General features: G+C 39.0%; 1 protein-coding gene across 4 annotated transcripts in view; it reads left to right on the top strand.

The window, feature by feature from the left end:
• The first annotated feature begins 358 nt into the window (after nucleotides 1-358).
• Nucleotides 359-23,606, top strand: part of col12a1b (collagen, type XII, alpha 1b) — a 97,183-nt gene continuing 73,935 nt past the window's right edge. For 2 of the 4 annotated variants that reach the window (XM_026340825.1, XM_026340826.1), the window contains exons 1-6: nucleotides 10,748-10,779; nucleotides 11,996-12,169; nucleotides 12,432-12,722; nucleotides 13,139-13,741; nucleotides 16,093-16,371; nucleotides 16,466-16,741. In XM_026340825.1, the coding sequence (XP_026196610.1) occupies nucleotides 12,022-12,169; nucleotides 12,432-12,722; nucleotides 13,139-13,741; nucleotides 16,093-16,371; nucleotides 16,466-16,741 (1,597 nt within the window). In that variant the 5' untranslated portion in view covers nucleotides 10,748-10,779; nucleotides 11,996-12,021. Of the gene's footprint in view, nucleotides 545-1,222; nucleotides 1,335-10,747; nucleotides 10,780-11,995; nucleotides 12,170-12,431; nucleotides 12,723-13,138; nucleotides 13,742-16,092; nucleotides 16,372-16,465; nucleotides 16,742-23,606 lie in introns of those variants that run through there. The other 2 variants (XM_026340827.1, XM_026340829.1) reach the window with 1 other exon arrangement.

The following is a 23,606-nucleotide window of genomic DNA, read 5'->3' on the forward strand; positions in this document are numbered from 1 at the left end:
ATGCATTAAAAAGGAAAAGTCTGACTGAGATTTAGTTTACTAGACTGTGTAATATTTTCCCATTGATTCACGCATGGATGGGGTCTGAAAGCGTCTGACCCCCCCTTCCGGAAAGCAGATCTGCGCTGCTGTCTCCTTGCGGCCGAGACGCACAGGAGCCCTCCATCACAGGAAAGGAATGCAGAAAGCTATGTAAAAGTTTCCGAGTGTATGTTTGCGCGCGTGTCTGTGTGTGTGCGTGCGTCTCCCAGCACTTTGAGAGGTTACACATCATTTTTTGCTGCGGCTGGATGTCGTAAGAGCCTGCGGCGGGGCAGGCAGAGTTGGGAGCAGCCCCCCTGTTAAGTAGCAGATTGAGTGGAGAGTCTTTCCACTTGGAAAGAGGCTCGCCGACGCGTCTGGGAACCAAAACCCGTTGAGCTCCGTGACACCGGACCATCTCACCCTCCCTTTTCTCAGACTGGAGGTCTACAAAAGAGATTTAATTTGATTTATTTTTTATTTCTTGAACAAAACTAAAGAGTTCCTACAGTCTCCTCTATAGGTCAGTGATGCATGATTCTTGCGGTTTTAAGTAAATTGTTTGGACCTCACATTGATATTGATGATTGATAATTAATTTAATTATGTACAATGCTGCGTTATTTCTACACTGTCCTGTCTTTAATACAATCACACTTTATTTGCAATATTAAAAAAAAAACTTCTTGGCATAAGCGGTGCGTAATTGCGCACGGTGCCAAGACTAGATGCTCGGTTATTGTGACCTGTGGAGAGATTTGGTCTCTGCTAGTGAGGGAGTAATGTCTGCAGCGATATTAGATATTGGACTGGACGCACTGCTGTGAAAATGCAAAGAATTAATCTACAACAAAAAACATAGAAAGATGAATCTATTGCACAGAGAGAAGAGACTCATTTGTCTTTCGGTGCCTTTATTGTCGCAGCGGTTCCATTAAGTTTTAATTCGATCTTAAATATTAATGTTTTTGGACCTTATCCATCACATATGAAGCATTTTTACCATTGAAATGATTGAGGAAAGTTCTAAAATCCAGCTGAGCTGAGTAGATATAAATGCTAATAGCTTTACAGTCAGCGGATGACTGAGGTGTGAGGGTCACACTCAGGTAACAGAATGGTCTTGTGTAGCCCCGAGGCTGCTGCGGGGCTGCGGGGGCTGATGTTGAAGGTTTAACCTCCTCCTCCGCTCCTCTCGCAGCTTCATTCATGTGCTGCTGAGCCAGAGAAGCTGAAGATGAAGAGCAGACTGTGTCTGGCGGCGGCTGCCATCCTGGCACTGCTGCTGTCCTCCTCTCAGGCCCAGAACCAAGGTAAAGCCGCTCCTCCTCCTCCTCCTCTTCCTCCTCCTCCTTCTCCTCCTTCTCCTCCTTCTTCTCCACTCTGTGATCCAACACATCTGAATTCAGCTCCTCTCACTTCTGCCTTTTCTCTTCTTTCTCTGACAAAGTGTAGCTGCATATTTAGTCTGAATAAAAAAAATCACATAGCTAAAGCAACTCTGTGTTTGTGACTTGATTTGTTTGACATGATTTGCCTTTTCAGCCTCTGTCTAACCTTTGATTGATGACAGTCCAATAAATCCCGTTTCCAGCAGGAATTGGCAGGATCTCCTCTTGAGGAGAAAAACAGTCTCCGCTTCAAATATCTGCTTTGAATTTATGAATATGTTTTTTTTTTAATTCTGAACCTCGAGCCACTAATTTATGAATGTAACTTGCTCAGAGGAGCGAATCTAGCTGGTCACATATGACCTCCAGTTAATTAATAAAGAAGAAAAAAAGCTTATTTGATAAGAGTAAGCTAATTATTTTTGTAACTAGCTTTTTATCTCTCAGATGCTTCATTTATGTCATGGGAGACACTAAACTATTGTGAAAATCATCCTAAAAAATGAACTACAGGCCAGTATTTCTAGCTATAGATTAAAATATGTGTTTGAAGTCCTCATACAGATGTAGATCAAGCATTTTTACACCAGGAGGGGCCCTTGCTCAAACTCTCCCTCCGTCTACATTACTGCAGTCGACATTTCACCAGTTTCAAGAGAAAAGAAAAACCCCAGACGGCACGTGGCCAAGTTTCCTCCCTACGTCTTTTCTCCTGATGGAACGGAAAGACAAAATATGAGTTTCACATTATTTTCCAGAGGTTAGGAGAGGAAAGAAGCTGCTTCTCTGGACCTCTGCATTTTCTCTAAGAATAAAAAGAAGAAGAAGGTGCAGTAAAAACTTATTGGATCATTAGGGAAGAATTCTCTTCTCTCTGACCTCCTGTGAACTCTGGACCTTTCCTGGAGTCACAGTTGGGTCATTTATATTCTACCTTGTGGAATAATTTGACAGTTAAAGGCTCAAACATCCTTGAGATAACACAGCAGGATGAATTCCCCTCTAAAGTGTCACATTCGAGGTGAAAAATGACTAAATAAAAACAGTTTATAGAGCTAACGATGATGAAGAAACCTACAAAGAGAAGCTCTAAAGCCTGGATGTGAGTGTGGATGATGTGGATGTCTGTGTGTGCTCCTCTGGAATAAGAGTTGGAGTTTTTGAGGTAGTTTCTAGCTGCATAGACCCATTTGGAACAGAAGCATCAGCCCGTGGCCCTTGATTTGAAGCACCAGGTTGGTGGTTCCTCCATTTTTGACGTCTTGTAACACCTCCCGGTCAAGCCTTGACCTTGAGTCTTGGCTTTACAACAATATTTTTCAATGATATTCTTCACTCCCACACTAACAGATAAACTGGTTGGTGGTCTAGAAAAAAGTCTTTGATATCGTAATCTGTAAACTGTAGCTAGAATATCTGTGGTATCATCTATATTCTGCTTGTTTTGTACTGTGTCTGTTTCTCTGCAGCACTTTAGAAGAATCTGTGCAGCTGCAAAGTTTAATTAAGTGAACACAGACTGTAGAGCTCATTTTACCTGCTGCAGACATGTGTTGTTCCAGCATGAAAAGATTAACAATTAGACACACAGGCTCCACCTGTTTCTCAGATTAAATCAGGAAATCCGAAGTGCTTGGTTTAATTGATTTTGCAAGAACCCTCTCCAGCACAGGGGTGGTCAAACTCTGATTGATGAAGCCTTGTAAGCCTGTTGGAATAAACAGGATTATAGTAGTAGCAGTACTTCTCAGTATGATGTTAGTTATTAGTCTAATCTGTAGTTAGAAACACTTACATCGAGTATAGCCAGTGTGGTTGCATTAAAAGCAATGTACATTATAGCAAGCTAGATTTTCAGGTAGGCGATCCACGATCTGTTTTGCACCCCAACCTGAAGAATATCACTTTAAAATATTAATTTAAAAATTAATCTATCGTCCCTCGTGTACATGGAAATATTTTGTCTATTGCTCCAAGTTGTTGAAAACAACTTTTCATGTACACGTGCATGATCCTGTTTGTCCGTGATCACTATTCAAAACTTCAGTGTGTGTGCACTTTGACCTTGTTTGTTGGTTAACATCACAAAAACCAGTGGTTCTTAAATTATTAATGTCCAGTACATATTCTGTACATTTTAAATACATCAGCCTCGATCTTAAATAGTTTAAGAACCTCTGGTGCTGATTTTTGGAAACATGAGCAGAAAAGATGAACACGTGTCTTCGCTGACACTGTGTCTTCTTTTATTAGGTTTGCAATGGAGATGATGAAAGCAATCAATCAGCTCTTTATCCATTGTATAATCAATACTGGACCGGTTTGTGTCTTTTTGTTGTTTGTCAGTTCGACACCATGAGTCCATGTTGAAGTTTGTTGACAGGGTGGGAAGCTTCACGTCTTTCTTAGGTAGCTGGTGATTTCCAAATTTTACCACAACATTACCATTTGGATACACATTTTTTCTATCCAAAAATATTTGGATACAAAAAATGTGTTAGGTATCTGTCAAAGTCACTTGTATGGAAGCAAAGAAAGACCACAACAATTTAAATTTTATAAGCAACTATGTATAAATGAAAACCACTAGAAAATACTTCAACGTTCAAATGTAAACACTATTCAGTTCCATCCAGATTTATTTATTTCTGCCAGAAGCTTAAATCTTTAAAATGTTTATCTGGTTCAACTAATCACTTCTGGCTCTAAACCTAATATTCACGTAGGGTCTGATCTGTCATCCTGATCTGAGAAGTTTCTTTTTTGTTTTTTCATTCAATAAATTAGATATTTAAAAAATTGGACACTTTCTTTCAGGCTTCGAATGATTAAATCAGAAATACTTTTCTTTTTTTTGCTACAAACCCAGTGTTAGTCAGTAGAGATTACAGTTAAATACTAAACATAATCTGGTATCGGTTGTTCGTAAAATTCAAATTGACGTTTCTTTGCTTCCGTAGACCGGCTCCCAGCAAGTTCATCCTCCTGCCCTGTTCAGTTTTATTCTTCCATGTCCTAAACTGTAGGACGGTATTGGTTTGTTGGTGTGTTTTGTTTGTTTGTTGTCTCACTGTGTTGTTGCCGAACATGGTCGGACGGCTCAAACAGGCCCTTTTTCTCCAAAATGGCTTCTCTCACATGTGTAGTTTAGTTTGTCCTGTGTTTGTTCCAACAGTGAACTTGTTGTACTTCACCCTGGAAGTGTTGACTGTTGGGAAAACCTCTTTATGTTCAACATTTCAATACATTAGCTCCTAAAACTGCAGGATTAACTCTATCAATGCTTTCTCTCCACAGTCAACCCCCCAACAGATCTGAGGTTTAAGATTTTAAATGAGAAAACAGTGCAAATGATCTGGACGCGACCCCAGTCGAGGATACAGGGCTACAGAATACGAGTGAGCTCAGACACAGGTGGGTGCTCATTAAACCTGCCAGTTTGATCCTGTCTAGCTTCTGACGTTCTCCTACAATTATCTCTGCAGACAGATGTTTGGCTCTGGAAACTAATGATAAAAAAAGAAAAACATTATAGCTCATAGGAATAAGAGTAATGATCAGCTGGCTGTTGGACAGATGAACAGCTAGAGTCCTGTCAGCTGACTACAGGGTTAAATGGTGAGTTTATAGTATACAGACTAACATCCACATGATAATGACGATGAAATGAAGATACATCTTGATGCTACAGTATTTAATAATATTAAGACATCAATGTGCTTCAAGTTTCGATTATAAGAAAACAACAAGTTCTAACACATTAGTCTCTAATTAATCTACTGCTAATAATTCAAGCAGTTAGCATGTGTACCTTCAGTAAGGTGTAGTAGTTACTTTTAACACCACTAATGTTAGCTTGCACACATTCACAAACTGCAGTGTGCAACAAACTGACCAAAGTAATGTTAAACTTCATTACCCAACTTTAACTGTTGTATATTGTTAGTTAAGTGAACTAGCTCACTAACACATGCATGATAACAGCCAGCTGTTAGCTAAGTCCTAGCTAACTGACAGCGCTAATGTTAGCTTGAGTTCACGTTTGGATCTGTGTCATTTGAATCATACACATGATGATGGGGGTGCAGGTGACGGAGGGGTTTGATTTCGAACATCTAAAGAGGCTAAAAAAACATTTGTGCTGTGTCAAAACATTTTTACATTGTTCGTGATGTTTAAATCATGAATATTTGCCATTAACTGCCCAAATAAACGTATATTATGATGTCAGACTCCCCTAAAGCGGACCGTACCATGTTCTCTTCCTGACGTGGCAGCTGTCACTCAGTGCTGACTCAGCTTCCGTCAGCTGAGCTGAACATGACTAACCAGAGCGTGTGGGAGGTAATTTAGTTTTAGTTTTAGTCTTAGTCTTAGTCTTAGTTTGAGTTTTAGTTTGAGTTTTAGTTTGAGTTTTAGTCTTAGTCTTAGTTTTAGTTTTAGTCTTAGTCTTAGTTTGAGTTTTAGTTTGAGTTTTAGTTTGAGTTTTAGTCTTAGTCTTAGTTTTAGTTTTAGTCTTAGTCTTAGTTTGAGTTTTAGTTTTAGTTTTAGTTTTAGTTTGAGTTTTAGTTTTATCACGGCTCTGTCACTGTTTACATGGGTTCTTTCATGCACCTGTCTGATAATTGTTCGTGTCACTTACTGGAGAGCAGGGTCCAGCTTGTTAAATGACAAATTAATCAGAAAACAAATTAACAATAGTTATCCAGTTAGCTAGCACCATTACTGTTAGCATGTAACTTTATATCTAAATAAAAAACTACTGCGTGCAACTGTTAAATTGAACCTGGACAACTAAACTAGCTGGTTAACGTTAACGTTAGTGTGCATATTTCAATTCAGTTCGTTAAAGTTAGCTGCAAACTGTTAGCTAGCGTTAACTGCTAGCAAGCTAATTGACACCAACAAGGTTTGCTCGCATTATTAAAAGTTGGTAGACATGGTTAACTGTTAGAAACAGTAAGTTAATGTTAGATAACTCAACTATTTAAATTATTAGCTGACAAAATTAACTGTTAGCTTGCGTGTTTATATTTTGTAGCTGGCAGGTGCAACTGTAAGAAAGTGAAGTAGCTAACTGCTAAAAGTGTTAGCTGGCTAACATTTAGATTAAGATTAAAAACCATATGAGATAATGTAAAATAATTATAATATAATGGGAAATACAATAGATAGAGCTGATTTAACATTAGATTCTAAACTGGGAAGACTTTAAAATCACTACAAAGAACGGCAGTGTGTTTCATTAGATCATTATGTCAGATAAATTGGACTAATTGATCAAATACTTCAGCTGTTTTCTGTCTTCTTTAATAGTTTTTAATGGTTTATTAAAGGAAAAGTCTGACTTTTAACCAGAAAAGCAATTGTATCTCACAATCAAATTTAAGTTTGTACCAGTAAACAGATGTTTACTGGACTTTGTATATAGTAGAGTCAACATATCAACATACAAATAAATGGCTCATAAACCCTGACAATTAGCACCAAGACATTTTAAATAAATAATTACACTTAGGGGAAGATTTGACGGTATTGTTTTGATTCATAGTAATACGGAAAGTTGTCATTAAATTGAATCATACTGTTGTGTGTTTACACAGCTCTTCCACTCCTCAGGTCAATAGTTGGAATCAGGTTTTTCTGAATCCCTGTTTTGACTCTTGGAGAAATGAAGTAATGCAATAGTTTCCTAATGGCTTCCCTGTGACTCTGTGCATTCGTGTAGAAGAACCAACAAAGGAATTTACTCTGCCTGCGTCTGCGACTAAGACCTCCATATCAGACCTGACTCCAGATGTGGATTATGTTGTAACAATATCAGCATATGCAGGACCAGAGGAGAGTCTGCCCATCTCCGGCCAGATCACACGTGAGTCACTGTGTCCCTGAGTGTCTAAATCAGCACCAGACATCAACTGAATCCGGCTGATGTTTGTCTGCAACTGGTCAGTGTTGGCAGGAAATTAGAATGGCAGTCTTCAGTGCTACAGTCTACAAAGCAAACTGACTAGTAAAACACCTAAAGGCCCCATAAAAGTCCCGGAACATGTGGAAATGTAATATAGTCTATCATCTGTACTTCTTTTGTTTTCATGAATTTTCTTTTTAAATAGAGCAAAGAATGAGGGTGACACACCTGAACCTGTTTTTAACTATATGTTGTTAAGTTGAAAAATAAATTATACTTCAGAGTTCATTTAGGAACTGTTGTGGAGCTTTTGATCATATCTCATAGATCATCAGCAGATGGAGTTTGTAGACTTGTTATGCAATTGTAAATGCTCGAAATTCTCAGTTTTTTTTTCTTATCCCAATGTTCTGTTTGTAATTTTATTCTTAACCTTAGAAAAAAAGGTATTTTGCCACAATCCCCAGCCAAAATAGGTTAACCCAGAATTTAGGTATGCAAGGCTGTAGTCTGAAAGTCTGAAAAGTCTGAAAGCCCACCTGGACAGTTGGAAGAACATCCAGCTGTGAAGCTTCAGTCTGACACTGTAAGACCAAAACAAATCTATTGGTTTAGATTTAATCAGTGCAGTTTAATCAGTGTTAAATAAAGTAATTATAAGACTTATTTTGTTGTGTAAAATCTTTTTGGATACAAAGCCAGAATTAATGTCTTTAAAGTTCTAAAATAGAAATTCAATCTTCTGCAATCCTTGACAAAAGGATAAACTCCATCTGCCAATGAGATCATGTAAAACCTCAAAAGTTACTCAATGATCCAAGTAATGAGACTGTTTCTCAACTAGTGTTTTCAAGGCAAACAGCAACATTAAAGCAGTTGGCACATGAAACACAAGACACAAAACTTGATTTCAAATTTTACGTTTATTTTTTAATAAAAGGGGTAAGATGCACTGTCTGCAAAATATTATGCTTAGTTCTTTCATTTTCCTTTCTGTTGCATTATTACATTGAGGCCTCTGAAAATCCTTCATATTTAGAAAAGTAATTATTTGGTTGAACCTTTAACTTTTATGTCATAGAACAGTTTGAGACGAAGGATTACAAATCGAAAGCGTTTCATTTGAAAGGGTTTAAGCTGCAAAAGATGGGATCCACTGATTTTAGTTGCTGGAAAAAAAAAACATTCATTATTCCAACTTAAACATAAGTGCAGTTGCAGTATGAACAAGTCTAGTACAAGTCTCATTTAACTTGAATGAGTCATAAAACAAGTAGCAGTTCAGATTTCCATTATTGAGTGAAATATTTGCTCAATGTCATGGCAGCAGTTTGGTGGCCGACGCCTGCTTTGCAATTCTGCACACATCAACGACACCCTCCGGGCACTGGAGATTCCCTGGAAATCTGTCAGAAACCATGACATCAACCTGTTAATTTCATCTTTTGGGAGCTCATTTTGCATGTTCACCTTATGTACAAAGAATTGTTGCAACAGAAACCCTCAGATCAGAGAACTAATCTCATATATGGAAACAAAAAGAGGACCTTTGGTCCAATGTTGTTGAAAAAAGAAAAAGGTAAACATTACTGACAGGAAATTATTGATAACGTGATATTATGTGATTATTTATTGAGGACACTTTCAACAGATTATATTATTTCACTTTATTTGATATTTTATAATTATATGGTTGTGTCATTGTCTTTCAGTTGAATCAAGCAGCAGAGGCCCTTCCAGAAAGCCAGACCCCTCAGATTCAGTCAGTAAGTCCTATTTTTTAATTTATTTTAAACCTTAATTTAATGTGGGGCCTAGCTTTTCTTTTTTTTGTTTTTTTTTTTTGGTGTGTGCTCAACTTGCTGTTGTACCTTCTTGACTTTTCCACTTTTTACTCTTCACTGTTGGGCGTTGTCCATCAGCATGAGCTCAGCACCAAAGGAAGGGTCTGACCACACAGCATCCCATTGTAAAGCTGTAATCAAAATTAGGCCCACATAAATCTCTGAAGTATTTGGTCATCAGCTTGGTCCCCTGCCGGCCAATTATGCCAATGTGAAGGAAGCTGCACATGCTCAGTGCAGGGGTCGTAGGTGGAGTTGGAGGCTGCTGTAGGAGCTAAGGGAGCGAACTGAGAGGGGCCCAGCCCTGAAGTGCTGAGAGAAGTGGAAACCATTACAGATGCTGATTTACAAGAGTGCTGCTGCTGCTGGTTCCCTGGCCCTCTTACCCTAACGATGACGAACGTATGCTGATTTTTTTGTTTTTTTCCCCTTCTTTTCATGAGAGGAAAGTCATGAAGAAAGTAGGAAAAGGAAGAAAGCCTCTACCTAACACTAAATTTAGATTGTTTTTTTAAAAAGCAAATGTGAACTATCTGCTTTTTAAACAATAAAGGGAATCCAAAAATCCATTAACTAATAAGGTCTAAACCCAGATCCACTTTGGGTAAAATTGGCGATAGTTGTTTTGGGTAGGACAGCTACTAATGACACAACAATCTGTCATTCCACCATTTTCCAGCAGATAACTATTGCCTCAGACTTGGAGGTGTTGATTTTTTATCTCCACCACCTCCAGTGCTGTGTGACAGAAACACAACATCCACAAGTAGCAGAGAAGTGACTCTGAGGTCCCCAAACTGGACACACTCCCCCCCTTGGGTGAACTTTTGTGACAAGAGACAAACCTGGCTGAAAATGTCTTTGATTTCTTGTTAAAAACCTAACCTGTAACAATTCTTCACTCCTAAACTTTTTCCCAGAATGCCCTGTGAGTGCCATTGCAGACATGGTGTTCCTTGTGGACGGCTCCTGGAGTGTGGGCAGGTCAAACTTCAAATACATTCGCAACTTCATCCTTGCGGTGGCTGGCGCCTTTCAGATTGGTGAAGAAAAAACCAGAGTGGGTGTGGTTCAGTACAGCAGCGACAGTCGGACTGAATTCAACCTGAACGAGCATCTGACGCGTCCAGCGCTGCTGCGGGCCATCAGCTCCCTGCCGTACAAAGGAGGCGACACCAAGACAGGTACGTCACGGTCTGTTTATACCTTCAGTCTAGCTTATTAGTTATTGATTATATTTCAGTATTGTTTTATTTTAAACATATTTATTAGAGAAATGTATGTAAATTATGTACCATACTAAATGTAGGTGTGTAACATCCGCCTCCCATACTGGGTTTCAAATCCAGCTATGGCTACCTGTAGGGGTTAGCAAGAACGCTGCCACTGCTACCTTGTAACTGTAATGACTTGGTCGTTTGATAAAGCGTCTGCTAATACTGAATGTAATGTAGTAATTAGCGTGCCCTCAACTACCTCCTGAAAAACACTTTCACTGAGGCGCGGGAGCCGGAGGGTCCTTCCTAACATTGGGCGCACTAGGCAATCGTAGGAAAGTTTCGAGAGCTACTCCAAAACAGCTCGAGTAACAGAGGTGAGATCTTTGTCCTTGGTATGTAGCCAGAACAAGTTTATTGCATTCCACTTCTTACATTTTCCATCAGTATTTAATGCTTTTACCTGCTGTGATGATGTAATAACAGAACAAGGTTAAATTCCTGCATCATTAACATTACAAGCGAGTGATAGCAGGTTTTATGTGTGTTTATGCTCAGTCTTCACTGTCAGACTTTCCACAGAATTAGATGAAGGAAGAGAAGTGGACTGTTGCTATGATGTTGCAGAGGGCTGGTAGTTAAGTAGTAACAGCTGCATACATACATTCTGGTAATAGGTTTATATTTTTTATGTTATAAAACTGTTTTCAGCTAAAAAATAAATAAAGATTTGTAGCATAATACGCAATACGTTATAATTAAATCTAAGCATGTAGGTATTGTTCAATTAATTTAAAACAATTCAATTAGTTGAAAAAAATTCAACTGTTACTGGACCTTATTGCCAGAGGGCATTGTGCTCTCAGCAATTTAAAGACACCACTGACCTGCACTGTGTATTGGCATTAGTGATTTAGCGGTAAATAAAATTGCAACTGTGCTCATGCAAGTGCCAATACTTACCAATGTAAGTATGTGTAACCAATGTGTCTTTTGACAGCACTAGGCTATCTGCAATACTTAATTATCTCAGTCATATTTAATATTAATCACTTTATAAGCAAAAGTATTACAATGAGTCCTATATTCATCTGAAATGTAGACATGGAAATACCAGAGTAAAGCAAAGTGGCCTAAAATAAACTATATTCTGTAAGGGGACACAGCTCTTCTAACAGTATCACACAGAAGATTACAGAATTGTAAAATTCACCACTTTTACAATTGTGCCCGACCACTTTCTTATTTATTGCCCATGCTGTCAGAGTTTCCAGCCAGAGTAGTTGAGTCTTGGCGTTTATGTGTTGTCAATGTTGGTGGTGGGGAATCCAGCTGGAGAACTGTTAATATGCTAAACCTGGAAAACAAATGTTTCCTTCATGTCTTCATGGATTGCTCATTTTGTCCAGTATTTACAGAGTTGGACCAAATGCACTCGTTACCCTGATAGAATAATCCTGACATGATGCCAGTGACTTTACAAGGATGGCGAGGAATTCAGTGGTGTCACCTCTTAGCTCAGAATGAGAAAATGTCCCCTCACTTTAAGTATTATGTAATGTACATTTACAGAAACATATGGTATATTTTATTATTTTTTTATGTTTTTAGGTGTCCAACAGGCAGATGAAGAGGAGATGAAGCTGATGGCCTCCACTTCTTACCAAACTCACGTCTATAGTGTTGCCAACTTTGACGTGATCAAGAATGTTCAGAAAGAGCTCATTACTCAGGTGTGCGCTGGTGTCGATGATCAGCTCAACTCATTTGTCAGCGGAGAAGAAGGTGAGATGGGGCGGAAACCTTTTTTTTACCTTCCATCCTTTGTCCCTGATCTTAAAACAATAATCGTTAGGTAACCGTTTTTATAAAGGCAGTTATTGAAGAATTGGTTGTAACACTGATGTTTGTGTTTCTGTTTGTCAAAGTTGTTTAAAGCATGTATGATTATGTTTTTTCAGTTCAATCAATATCAAGCTATAGGAACACTCTGCACACTAAGTTTCAGATAATCCTATAATTCTGATTCAGACTTTTGTATTTGCAGTTGTTGAGCCAGCCTTTAACATCCAAGTCCTGGAAGTGGCCTCCAAGACTATGCGGATCACCTGGGACGCCTCCATCGGGGATATTTCTGGATACAAGTTGCAGATGATTCCCATGATGACCGGCAGCAAGCGGCAGGAGCTGTATTTGAGCCCGACTCAGACATCAGTGGTGGTCAGAGACCTTTCTCCAGATACAGAGTACCAGATCAGCCTGTTTGCTCTGAAGGGCCTGACACCAAGCGAGCCCATCGTTGCCATGCAGAAGACGGAGCCAGTTAAAGTATCACTGGGTAAGTATGAAATAGTGATTTTTTAAATATATTTTTTAAAAATAACATTACACTCCTTACAAACTTATTTTGACAAGGCACAGATACTAAATCAATTTCTTCCCCTTAACCCAAACATATCAATACCACTATCATCTAAGTAGGGCCAGGAAGTGATGAAGCTCAGGTTAATACAAACATAAATGTATAGTAATCAAAATGCATATTCCAAACTGCATGCATCTTTTTTATGCCTATGGCTCAGTTTTCATTTTACACCCATAAGACCATGCACAGCACTACATGTACTCTCACAGAACCTGTTCTGCAACTATACAGCCATATTTTATTGTCTGATAAAGTGCACACTTGCAAACTGTAAGGAAGTTAACAGTCAGTTACAACTTTTACATTATGTTTTTGCATTTCCCATCTAGAATGCTCTCTTGGTGTGGATGTCCAAGCTGATGTTGTCCTCCTGGTGGATGGTTCCTACAGCATTGGTCTGGCCAACTTTGCTAAAGTGAGGGCTTTCCTGGAGGTGCTGGTGAACAGTTTTGACATTGGGCCTGATAAGGTTCAGATCAGCTTGGTCCAGTACAGCAGGGATCCTCACACCGAGTTCTACCTGAACACTCACCACGACCTTAGCGCCGTGGTCAAAGCTGTGAGGAGTTTCCCGTACAGAGGTGGTTCTACCAACACCGGAAGGGCCATGACCTACGTGAGGGAGAAGATCTTCCAGTCTAACCGAGGTGCTCGCACCAATGTTCCCCGTGTCACCATCCTCATCACTGATGGGAAGTCGTCCGACGCGTTCCAGGAGCCTGCCACTAGACTGAGAAACGCTGACGTGGAGATCTTTGCTGTGGGCGTTAAGGATGCTGTACGAACTGAGCTTGAGGCCATTGCCAATACACCTGCAGAGACCCATGTGTACACTGTGGAGGACTTCGATGCCTTTCAGAGAATTTCCAAAGAACTCACACAGTCCATCTGCCTGAGGATTGAGCAGGAACTTCGCAACATCTTCCAGAGACGTAAGACTGTTTTAATCCTCTATCTATGCTGATGACGGTCTGCTTGGTTTGTAGCAATCTTCTGTTATTTGATTCTGGTTCTTAGAGAAATACCGGTTGTCTTTGTCATCAACTACCTTTTAATTTCACTATATTCCAGTTTGATATTCAGTCGTTGGTTGCTGTTCTTGGTAAAAATATAAATGGATTGCTGTCACTTTCCTTATTGTTAAATGTAAATTGTGGAAATTATGAATCACTTTAAATAGTTTTGAATAGTTTAATTTGTGCATACATAACTTCTGCCATAGGAGTTTGCAGTCAGATGATGAATAAAGGAGGACACAGCAGTATCCTTAAACTACCAGCTGTGTTTTTGATAAAGGGTTTGAACAAGTATGGCAGTAAATATTTTTTTCTCTTACTCAGCCAAAGGAATGTATTTGTGTTAAAGCTACGCTAGCTGTCCCTGCTGCATTTGAAAAAATGACTTACTTTGTCAGGAAACTTAGACACGATCCTACAATTCTGAAACATCTGGTTCGTATCTCAGTTGTGCAACAGCAGATATTTTGCCTTGATGATCAGGATCTGATGCCACAGATCACTATATATGCTTGCAGCTGCACACATTACTCAATACAAATGTTAATTTGCATTATTCATTTGGTAGTTTTCTGATTGGTGGGGGGGGTGATATTGGAGCCAATCAGAGCATGTGAATCATTAAAATTCTAATTTTATGTAAGTAGTTTCCACAACATCTGCTGTATGACAGGGAAATCTGGACTGTTTGGAAAGATGGACTTTTAACAACTTGAAATTTAAATAATTAATTTTTATTTTATATATATATATATATATATATATATATATATATATATATATATATATATATATATATATATATATATATATATATATTAGTAGCAGCTCTATATATTAAGCTGAATTACCCATACTATAATATTGAGTTGTGTAGTGATGAGAATGTGGTTTTCATTTGCAGGGTTGCTGCTATGACTTCCATGAGTTTAAGCAGTGGCTGGTTTGAATTGTTTCATTCAATACTAAGCTAGTCCTACAGTATATAAGCACTGTTTGGAACATCTGTAGCGATCAAAACAACATTTTAACAATTAATTACTACAGCATTGAGATGTAACTCTACCACCCAGTGCAAAACGGTACCAACAGTTGTCCACATGCAGACAATTACTTTCATGTCACTTTTCCAAGCATGTCTTTTTCAGCTGAACCCTCTTTTACTTAAATGTGTGAAACACATGTCCACCTTTTGATCTTTCAAGGGCAGGCAGAGTTCCTGCATGTGGAAACATTAGAACTGGGTCAGAAAGCGTTTGGTCTTTGCATTTGTTTAAACTTGGTTGGGGAACCAGATGACTCCCCTATTATCACATCAGAACAATCCAGACTGTCAGGTGTTTTGTCCGTCATGTATCCATAAACAAATCCTAACTGAAAGGCATTCTTGGTACTGAAATCATCAAACCCACTAAACATCTGGCAGTTTTAAAAAGTGAAGAGTTACTTTCAAATGCTGTTTCAGCCACTTGAAACTAAAAATTAATCACTCTTCGTTACTTTGCCAAGGAACTTCCAGGTTTGCCAGCGCAGAATCTGACTCACCAGCTTTGATTGCCGATTATATAATTCTTATATAATAATGACTTTATGTCAACAAGGAGAGCTGCACAGGAGCCTGACTGAGTAGCCCAGTCACAGCTTCCATCCCATATAATGACTTAAAGAGATCTCATAGTGGGGCGTTTCACAGCAGCCAGCCTTCTGATGTTGTTAAATGACAGAAATGTAAGATGGTTATAGATTTAACCTCTGTATTAGGTGATGCATGTCAGCTCTTTCTGTTGTCATTATTCTTTTGTTCTATAGCATCCCTCTTTAGTTATCTTTATTTTTCTGTCATTCACCTTTAAAGTTCTCTGAATAACATCCTGTGTGTAGAGAGTGGCTTAAAACTGTGTTAAATCTACATACATTTTGGGCTTTCCTCTGAAATGTTAACTGTTAGCCATTATTTTGTTCGTTTGTTTGCTGGTCTGAAAAACAATAACTGAGAGAGAAGTTGCAGACTTCTAGAAGTAAATTAGTGGAAGTATGTGTGGTTAATGTCTAATGACAAATGACTGCTGGAAAACATCTTATCACACCTAGATTGTCATAATTCTAACTTTGCGGATGCTGAAAACGGTATAGAAATAAGTTACTTTATTATCCTATCTTCATAAATAGGAGAAGTTGTTAAACTTCTTAGGTTTTGAGATATTCCACATTTCAAAGCATCTGCTTGTGTTTGACTAAAATTGACTTTTACTTTCCACTCTCTCCAGAACTGATCCAGCCTAAGGACCTTACTTTCTCAGAGGTCGGGCCCAGGAGCTTCAGAGCGATGTGGGAAATCGATGCTGCCAACATAGAGTCATTTTTGGTTCAGTTCAAGCCCGCCGATGACACAGATGGACATTACGTGTCCCTGTCTGTGCCTGGGGATACCCTCACTGCTGTCCTTCCCCACCTCACCCCACTCACCCTTTACGAAGTCAGCATTTATGCTCAGTATGAGAAAGGGGAAAGCTTGCCTTTGAAAGGCTATGAGACCACTTTAGAAGGTAATAATGCTGAGTCATGTTAGGATATTCAGCTTTAGTTTGTACGCTGTTAGATAGCTGGAGTATGACCCTAACACATTCTCATTTATTGCAGAACAAGGCCCAGTGCGCAACCTCAGAGTATCTGAAGAGACAACAGACAGCTTCAGAGTATCATGGCAGCCAGCTCCAGGAGCTGTTGTGCGCTACCGGTTGACCTACGAACCTTTTGGGGATGAAAGATCAAGGTTGGAGGCAACCACTGTCGGCAGTGAGACAACAATTGTGCTCCAAGAGCTTCAGCCTCAAACCACCTACCGTGTCTCTGTCACACCCGAGTACCAGTCCGGTCCTGGAGTGTCACAGCAGACAGATGGAACCACCAAAGAAGGTAACTGGAGCTTCACTTTGTTAGAAATATAAACAACGCTTTTCTTTTTACTTCCTTAGTGCCATACCTAAAGATTTAACATGGTGCAGGTTTTAAAATTGCACAGAGTATTATGAAAAATAAACAGCCTTTTTAAGACTTCATGACGATATATCACCTCCTGTTTGCATAAGCCAGATGATGGGAAATGTAGTGCCAGCAATCAAAGTATCATCAGCACAATCAGTGCTTTATTAAATTAGATACAGAAACACAATGGCTGTGCCAGAATCCATATATTTCAATACAATCTTTTTTTTTCATTGGAACACCTAAATGTCACTTTCCATTTATTTTCAAATATGTGCTGTGCAAATGTGAATTTAATACATACAGTGAACCATTTCACACAGATATTTAAAATGGCATATTATAGCATTCTTCCAACGCATGGTAACAGCAAAAAGCCACGTAATGAGAGACGAGAGCAGCTTTCTTTTGACAAACTCTGCATGAGCTGTTTACCGCCACTTTCATGCAGTGTCAACTATGCTGCTGTGCCGACAAGATACACCAAGGGGCTAGTATTTGCACTGAAAGACTAAGTACAAGAGCATGTAGAGTTGGTACTGTGCCATCAAAAACGTTGTCATATGTAGGATTTTCAAGGACACTTCTAAATAGCTTGACTTTGTTTTTTGGCAATAAGTTGAAACTTTACTGTGATGTTTTCAGTAATGTCAGTGAAGTCATCATCTGCCATTTGGTGTTCACTTGTTGTCTGGGAGTCCACACATTTTTGACCCCAGTGGAAAATGAACTCCCAGCCCTGCAGTATAACGTACAACGTGCCACCCAACAAGCTCCTCATCAGAGCTGTGCAGCCTTACAGGGAAAGGAATGAGAAACAGACAGAAGCATAGACAGATGGGAAATAGAAGTGGGTCAGGATGTACTCAAAGGTGATACAAAGAAGAATAATTTTATTTTTCCTGAGTTAACAACTTTCCAGACTCGGGACAATGCAGTTGCAGTGTCTTTCTTTTAGGGGGGCGGTGGGAATATTAAATTGTCGAGAAACTTCCAGCAAGGGTTGTTGGGTTTAGCACTTTTAGGAAGGGATTACGTATCTTCCAAAGACACTTAAGATTATTGACCTGGACCCAAAATGCAATTGGAAGTAAAAAACAAATTCTATTCATCTCTGCCATCGTAACGCCATTCGTTAACAAGTCAGTCTGTACTGTTCACCTTTTTCCAATGCTACAGCTGCTTGTTGTATTTTGGTGGTTTATGAAAAACAAAAACTGGATTATTCTCAGCTTTTACCTCTTTGACTTGAAACACCCAGCTGGCTCTCAGATGAATTTATGTTTTTCTCCCTCCATATGCCTTAGAACATTTTTCCCATTATGATGTTTATTGCGCCATGACTTTATCTCAGAGCTATGAATTGATGCAATGCCGTGAGGTTTGTGTATGGACTGACCTTGTGCATGTTGTGTTTCCTACCAAGTCCGGCATTTGTGTAGGCGAATTGTACATAATACAGCTTGTACATTTTATACATTTCACTCACAGGTGTTAAGCAGGGTACATGAGTCACTGCTTTATTTAACATTTATTTTTCTAACAACTGTGATTGTAATTGTTCACATACTGTTTACTGCCAAGTTTCCTATTGTGAAGTTTTGCTGCAGAAACCAGGACTTCAGTGTCTTAGTCAAGGGACATTTCAGTGTTTCTCATTAAGTTCTTATGCCATCAAGGACACAAGAGAGGAATAATGGGCCACAAGCTAACTTTAAGGAACCACAAGGCCACTGTTAGATTGGTACCTGTTTGTGTCAAATACTCTCCTCAGCAGCACATAGCCCCATTTGTGATTGTCATGTAATATGCTGACATCCAAGTTACAGAGATAAGCATTAGTATTTCAGAAAACCCAATATGGCACATTGCCGTCTTTGAAATATTTACATATATTGCTTGGTAAAATAATATACTGTAATACTGTATTACGCTTAATTTCTGTGATTCCCCTACACATTTATGGTCAAACTATTTCAACACCCCTGGCACTCTCTGCCCCCTCTCTCTACGAGGGTATGAGCCTCCTCTGCTGTTGCAGCACGTCTCGCAAAGGTACAGTCCGGTTTCAGTGGTAAGAGCTCACAGTGATGAGCAATAGGAAAGAGGAGAGAAAAATAAGAGACAAAAATTAATGGTTAATTTGGAGATGAGCAGCAAAATGCAGCAAGTAACACTGGGGGTCTGTGCATCTTAGAAAGTGGAGTTGTAGTAGTTGTTTTTAAGCCACATGCCAAAATGGTAACAGTGGACACAGCAGCCAGCCACATGCTGAGAGTTAAGATGAGAAATGGCAAGACTGGGCAGGAATGTAACCCAGCTCAGAGCAGGGCTGGAAGGTGAGGAGGAGCAGGGAAGACTGACTCATTCCTGTCTTTTGTCTTCCTCTCTGTTTATGTATCTGTCTCCATGTATCTTCGTTTCTTGCTGCCTCTCTTTCTCACCATTTGTTTCTGCATTTCCTAATAACCCCCCTCCCATTTCTCATTAATTCAGTTTACTCTTTTTGTCTCTATGTCCATTTCCTTCCAGCTCTATTTTGCATTCTTGATCTTTCTGTTTTCCCCCATTCTGTCTTTTTATTTCTTGTTTTCATATCACCTTGTGGGGGCTTGTCTGGTATTTAACAGTGCTGTCCACAGTTCCTGTGTTTGGTCTGCACAATCTCCAGACTCCTCCCTGGTCACGGTGCTATGCAGGTTACACAGCTTTTTCCCTCTTTTTGTTAGTGATGTATCAGGTTGCTGTGCCAGACACACACTGGCACAGCCTGGCACATTTCTTCCACCACGTTGCATTTATGGCCTGGTTCAGTGTCAGGATGTGCACTGGTAAGGCCTGCAGAAAATCCTTGGTCTTGGTCCACATCAGAGGCAGCTGGCAGGAGGTTCTGCTCTTTCATTTTCTTCCACATGCAGGAACAAACCTGCTCAGATCTGCAGTGGAAAACTCAGCTGCAGTTGCACTGAAAGCCTTAAGCTTACGCTTTATTTTTTAAATGCTCTTAGCTTCAGTGCAGTACACATGACATTTATGTTTATGACCAAATGGGAGTTAGACCGGAAAGCCTCTCCTAATGCCAAAATCAGCAAGTGACAATGTTTTGTCATTTTAGGTTGTTTTGTTCTATTGCCATGTTTGTATTAGTTTAAACAATGACACAGTAGATCCCCTGACAAATTAAAAAACCTTTGTATAAATGTGGTTTGTCTCACTCTGTCTGTTCTTCAGTGTTAACGTTCCTTGAGGCTTTTTATTTTTTTGGGACATCCTTTACTTTTAAACATCCATTTGGAAGAACCCCCAAACGTTGACATTATCCAGCATTAACCATCCAGATTCTAGGAGCAGTAAAGGGTGACGCCGTTGTGAGATGGAAAAACTTTTAGAACTGTAGACAGAAGAGGCTACGCTTGATGTCAGATTGATTACTGTGCAGTTCTTACATTATGTAATTAATTTCCATAGACTTTCCATAGGACTCTGGAATAAAATGATGCTGTCCTAAACAGTGAAGAGTTAATTTAAACCTCATGACAATATAGAATTTATTGTCAATCCTAGAACCATAACTGTTTGTCTTTATTCTTTAAAAGTTTAGGTTTTTAACGTTCAAGTTTTAGAGGCCCATTTTAGATTGTTTTCAGTGATTTTAGTTATTGTTATTATCAGTCTTTAAATTCTAAAAGTGGCCCCAGCAGTCATCAGACAATTCATCCTTTTCAGATTTAACCAGTTTTGGTGTTAAGGACTGCTTTAGTTGGTGCAGGTGAAGTAGAGGTTTGCTTAAAGATGTTAGACCTGTACGAATGACTCAGTATTCCTGTGGTGAGTTCAGCTGACAACATTCTCCAAGTTTGGTTGCCAGTTTAGAATTGTGATGGAACAAAATCAATTTTATATCGTCAAAATCTTTATTTGCATGAAGTTGATGAAGTGAAATTTAAACTGGCTGTGAGTAATATTTCCCTGTGGACCTCAGTACGGATTAATAAAAGCTCTGGAACCACTAATCAGAAGAATCTGCTGAAATACTTAGAACAAATTTCTTGTTAGTTTTCCCAAATAATATCTGATGGAAGAAATTTTAATCAATACATCACATCTTCTGTTCACAGGTGTAAAAAGTTACTACTCACTGTATAGAATGCCGTTCAAATACTGTTTTCACTCTGTGCTGTCACAAAGCTTTTATGTGCCACTTTATAAATGTCTACTGGTAATAGAAATTAGATTAAAAGACTGATGGGCAGGCAAAAGGAGACAAATCATGACACTTTGTTCTGCAAGGTATTGTTCACACATGTTAAAAGATAAACGTGTTCTAAATGTCTGCGATTGAAGGTGGAGTAAAAAGCCTGCTATTGTAGCCTCCTGACTGCATTCCACTGCTTCCCTTCATTTTTTCCAAGAACTTGTAGAAAATGCACTTTGAGGCAATATCCTTGAAGGCACTTAGTTGAGCACAAAGTTCAGACCTCATTTTCTTTCACATCTCTACTCTACTCGCCGGGTTTGATTGTTGGATTGTCCGTTTTGGAAAGGTATCTACGTTTTTACATGTTTCAGGGTGTTAGACCAACAAGATCTGACAAGCTCTTTGATTACTTGTGTTAGTTTTTTATCCTGCTGTTGAGTTTGAGAGCTACACAGGGAATAGGAACCATCCACTCTGGCAGTAATACTGGCTTTGTTCGTGCAATAGGATCAAGCCAGAGTGCTTTTTCTTTCCCTCCACCTGGGCAACCATTACAAAAATTGCAGTCACACTCTGCCTTTCTAGGTACTTCAAATGGCTGAAGGTAGATGGAACATGTCACACAGCCAAGTTCATACAAAGTAATAACCCAGTAGACTTTCCACCAGCTGTAAGGCTCAATCTCCTCAAACTTTGTGTCAAAGAGACTCAATCTTAGACACACCACTAAACCTTTTATAAAAAGCAAACAGAAGTACCTGATTGGCATTATAATCATGTGCCCCTAGGCGGGAGAACTCAAGGGATTGGATTTTTAGTTGTGTAATTATTATTATGTGTTCAGGACATCTGTATGTGTTGTAGATCAATCCCCTGAGGTTTAATTCAACTAGTTGGGTCATTTCTGTCTTCTGAGACATGTTTGTATAACTCTGTCAATCATTCTTCTCAGCAGATGAATCCATAATAAAGAATTTTAAACAGTTCCCATATAGGTTATACACATTGACTCCTCTGACTCTTTGGTGGAAATATCTTCAAATGTGCATTAAATCTCCTGTGTCTGTTTTGTTCAGACTTACTTTGTGATGGACTGTGGAAAATAGGTCTGAGTGTTTCAAACAGCATCTGCAGAGTGCCAGATATTCCACACTCCATTCTCCATCTGATGGCTGTCTGTGGTTGTTATTTTCAAAAGCCTCCAGATTCAACTTCCAGCTTTGAGAGACAGCATTCCTTGAAGCAGATTTAAAAAAAAAATGGCTGCAGTCATGGAAAGCTTCCAGCTCTCTGCTAATGGTGTCTGCTGAGCGATGAACACTGAGTGACAGAGTCTGAGCAGCACTTATGAAATAACAGATAATATTAAAATAATAGTAATTGAAAGCCTTGTCAGTCAGTCTGCAACCTTCAAGGTATTTTCTCTGTCACTGAGAAAACATTTTAATTTAAAATCACTATCTTTAATATTATATACTTTTGTCCGGCCACAGAAAGATTAATAGGACAAAATGAAATTTCCGGTATTCCTCTGAAGGAGCAGAAATGGCCTCAGTGACTTATTTTTGAGTGCAGACAGAGAGGCACATATATTTTAAAATGTTGGTGCACTGTCTACAGAGAAAATTTTTAAACTGTCTTGATTCTTGTTGTTCTGAATTAAACCCAGAAACAAATTTTCTGACTGTAAATATTTAGAAAACGTGGTGTTTTAATTCTTATCCCCTTCCTCCAAAGATTTGTAACAACTGGCAGAAATGAAAAGAATATAATTTGTTTCGTGCTGCCTCCCCTGATTATATAGCTGGAGCTGATATTTTGTGATAATTATCACAGTGAGGAAACTTGGCTCCTCAATCTTTCCAGTGCCTCCTCTGGTCATGCTGTCATCCAAATTGAACGATTATAATTTGATATTCACCCTCCTCCTTCTTTCTTTTCCATCATTCACAAATATTTCCAGTGGTCTGCTCTGTGTATAGGAAAGTGAGCATATGTCTGCTTGCAGCAACACAAACCACTGCTTTGGTGTAAATTAGATTTGATCTCAGTCGGTTAAACAAATCAACAAGGGTTTTGGCTTCTGTGTGATTCAGCAGTCAGAAAGTTGAGTTTAGGTCATGAAACCTCCAAGAACACTTTAATACTGTAGTTGGATGATGTTATTGATCTATGATCTGGACTAGTTTCAGAGTAACATCATGTTAAGTGATGTCCTTTAGTCACTCCATCACTTCTGCCATAGTTAAATGTGGGGTTTATGTTGATTGGTTAACAGTAGTATTAACGGTACTGCATCCACAAGGGAGTTATTTCAGTCCCTGCATCCGCTGGACCTGCACATCTATGTTTATGGCTTTGCAATTTGAATTCAGACTCTCAAAGGCTGTAAGAATTTCACAGTATGTTTAGAGGTTCTTATGTTTTTTGGCAGTAACATAATCTCTGTTCAAAACAAACTCTCTCAAAGGGAAATTCACAATCAAAAGCAATAAACTGGTGTCTTATGACCAGATGTGTTACAGAAGTCACAATGGAATTGTTTTATTCGTTTTTTGTTTTACTGGGGGGGCGTTTTCCTTAAAAATTGTTTACTGT

This window comes from Anabas testudineus, chromosome 24 (assembly GCF_900324465.2).
Source record: "Anabas testudineus chromosome 24, fAnaTes1.2, whole genome shotgun sequence".
NCBI lineage: Eukaryota > Metazoa > Chordata > Actinopteri > Anabantiformes > Anabantidae > Anabas > Anabas testudineus.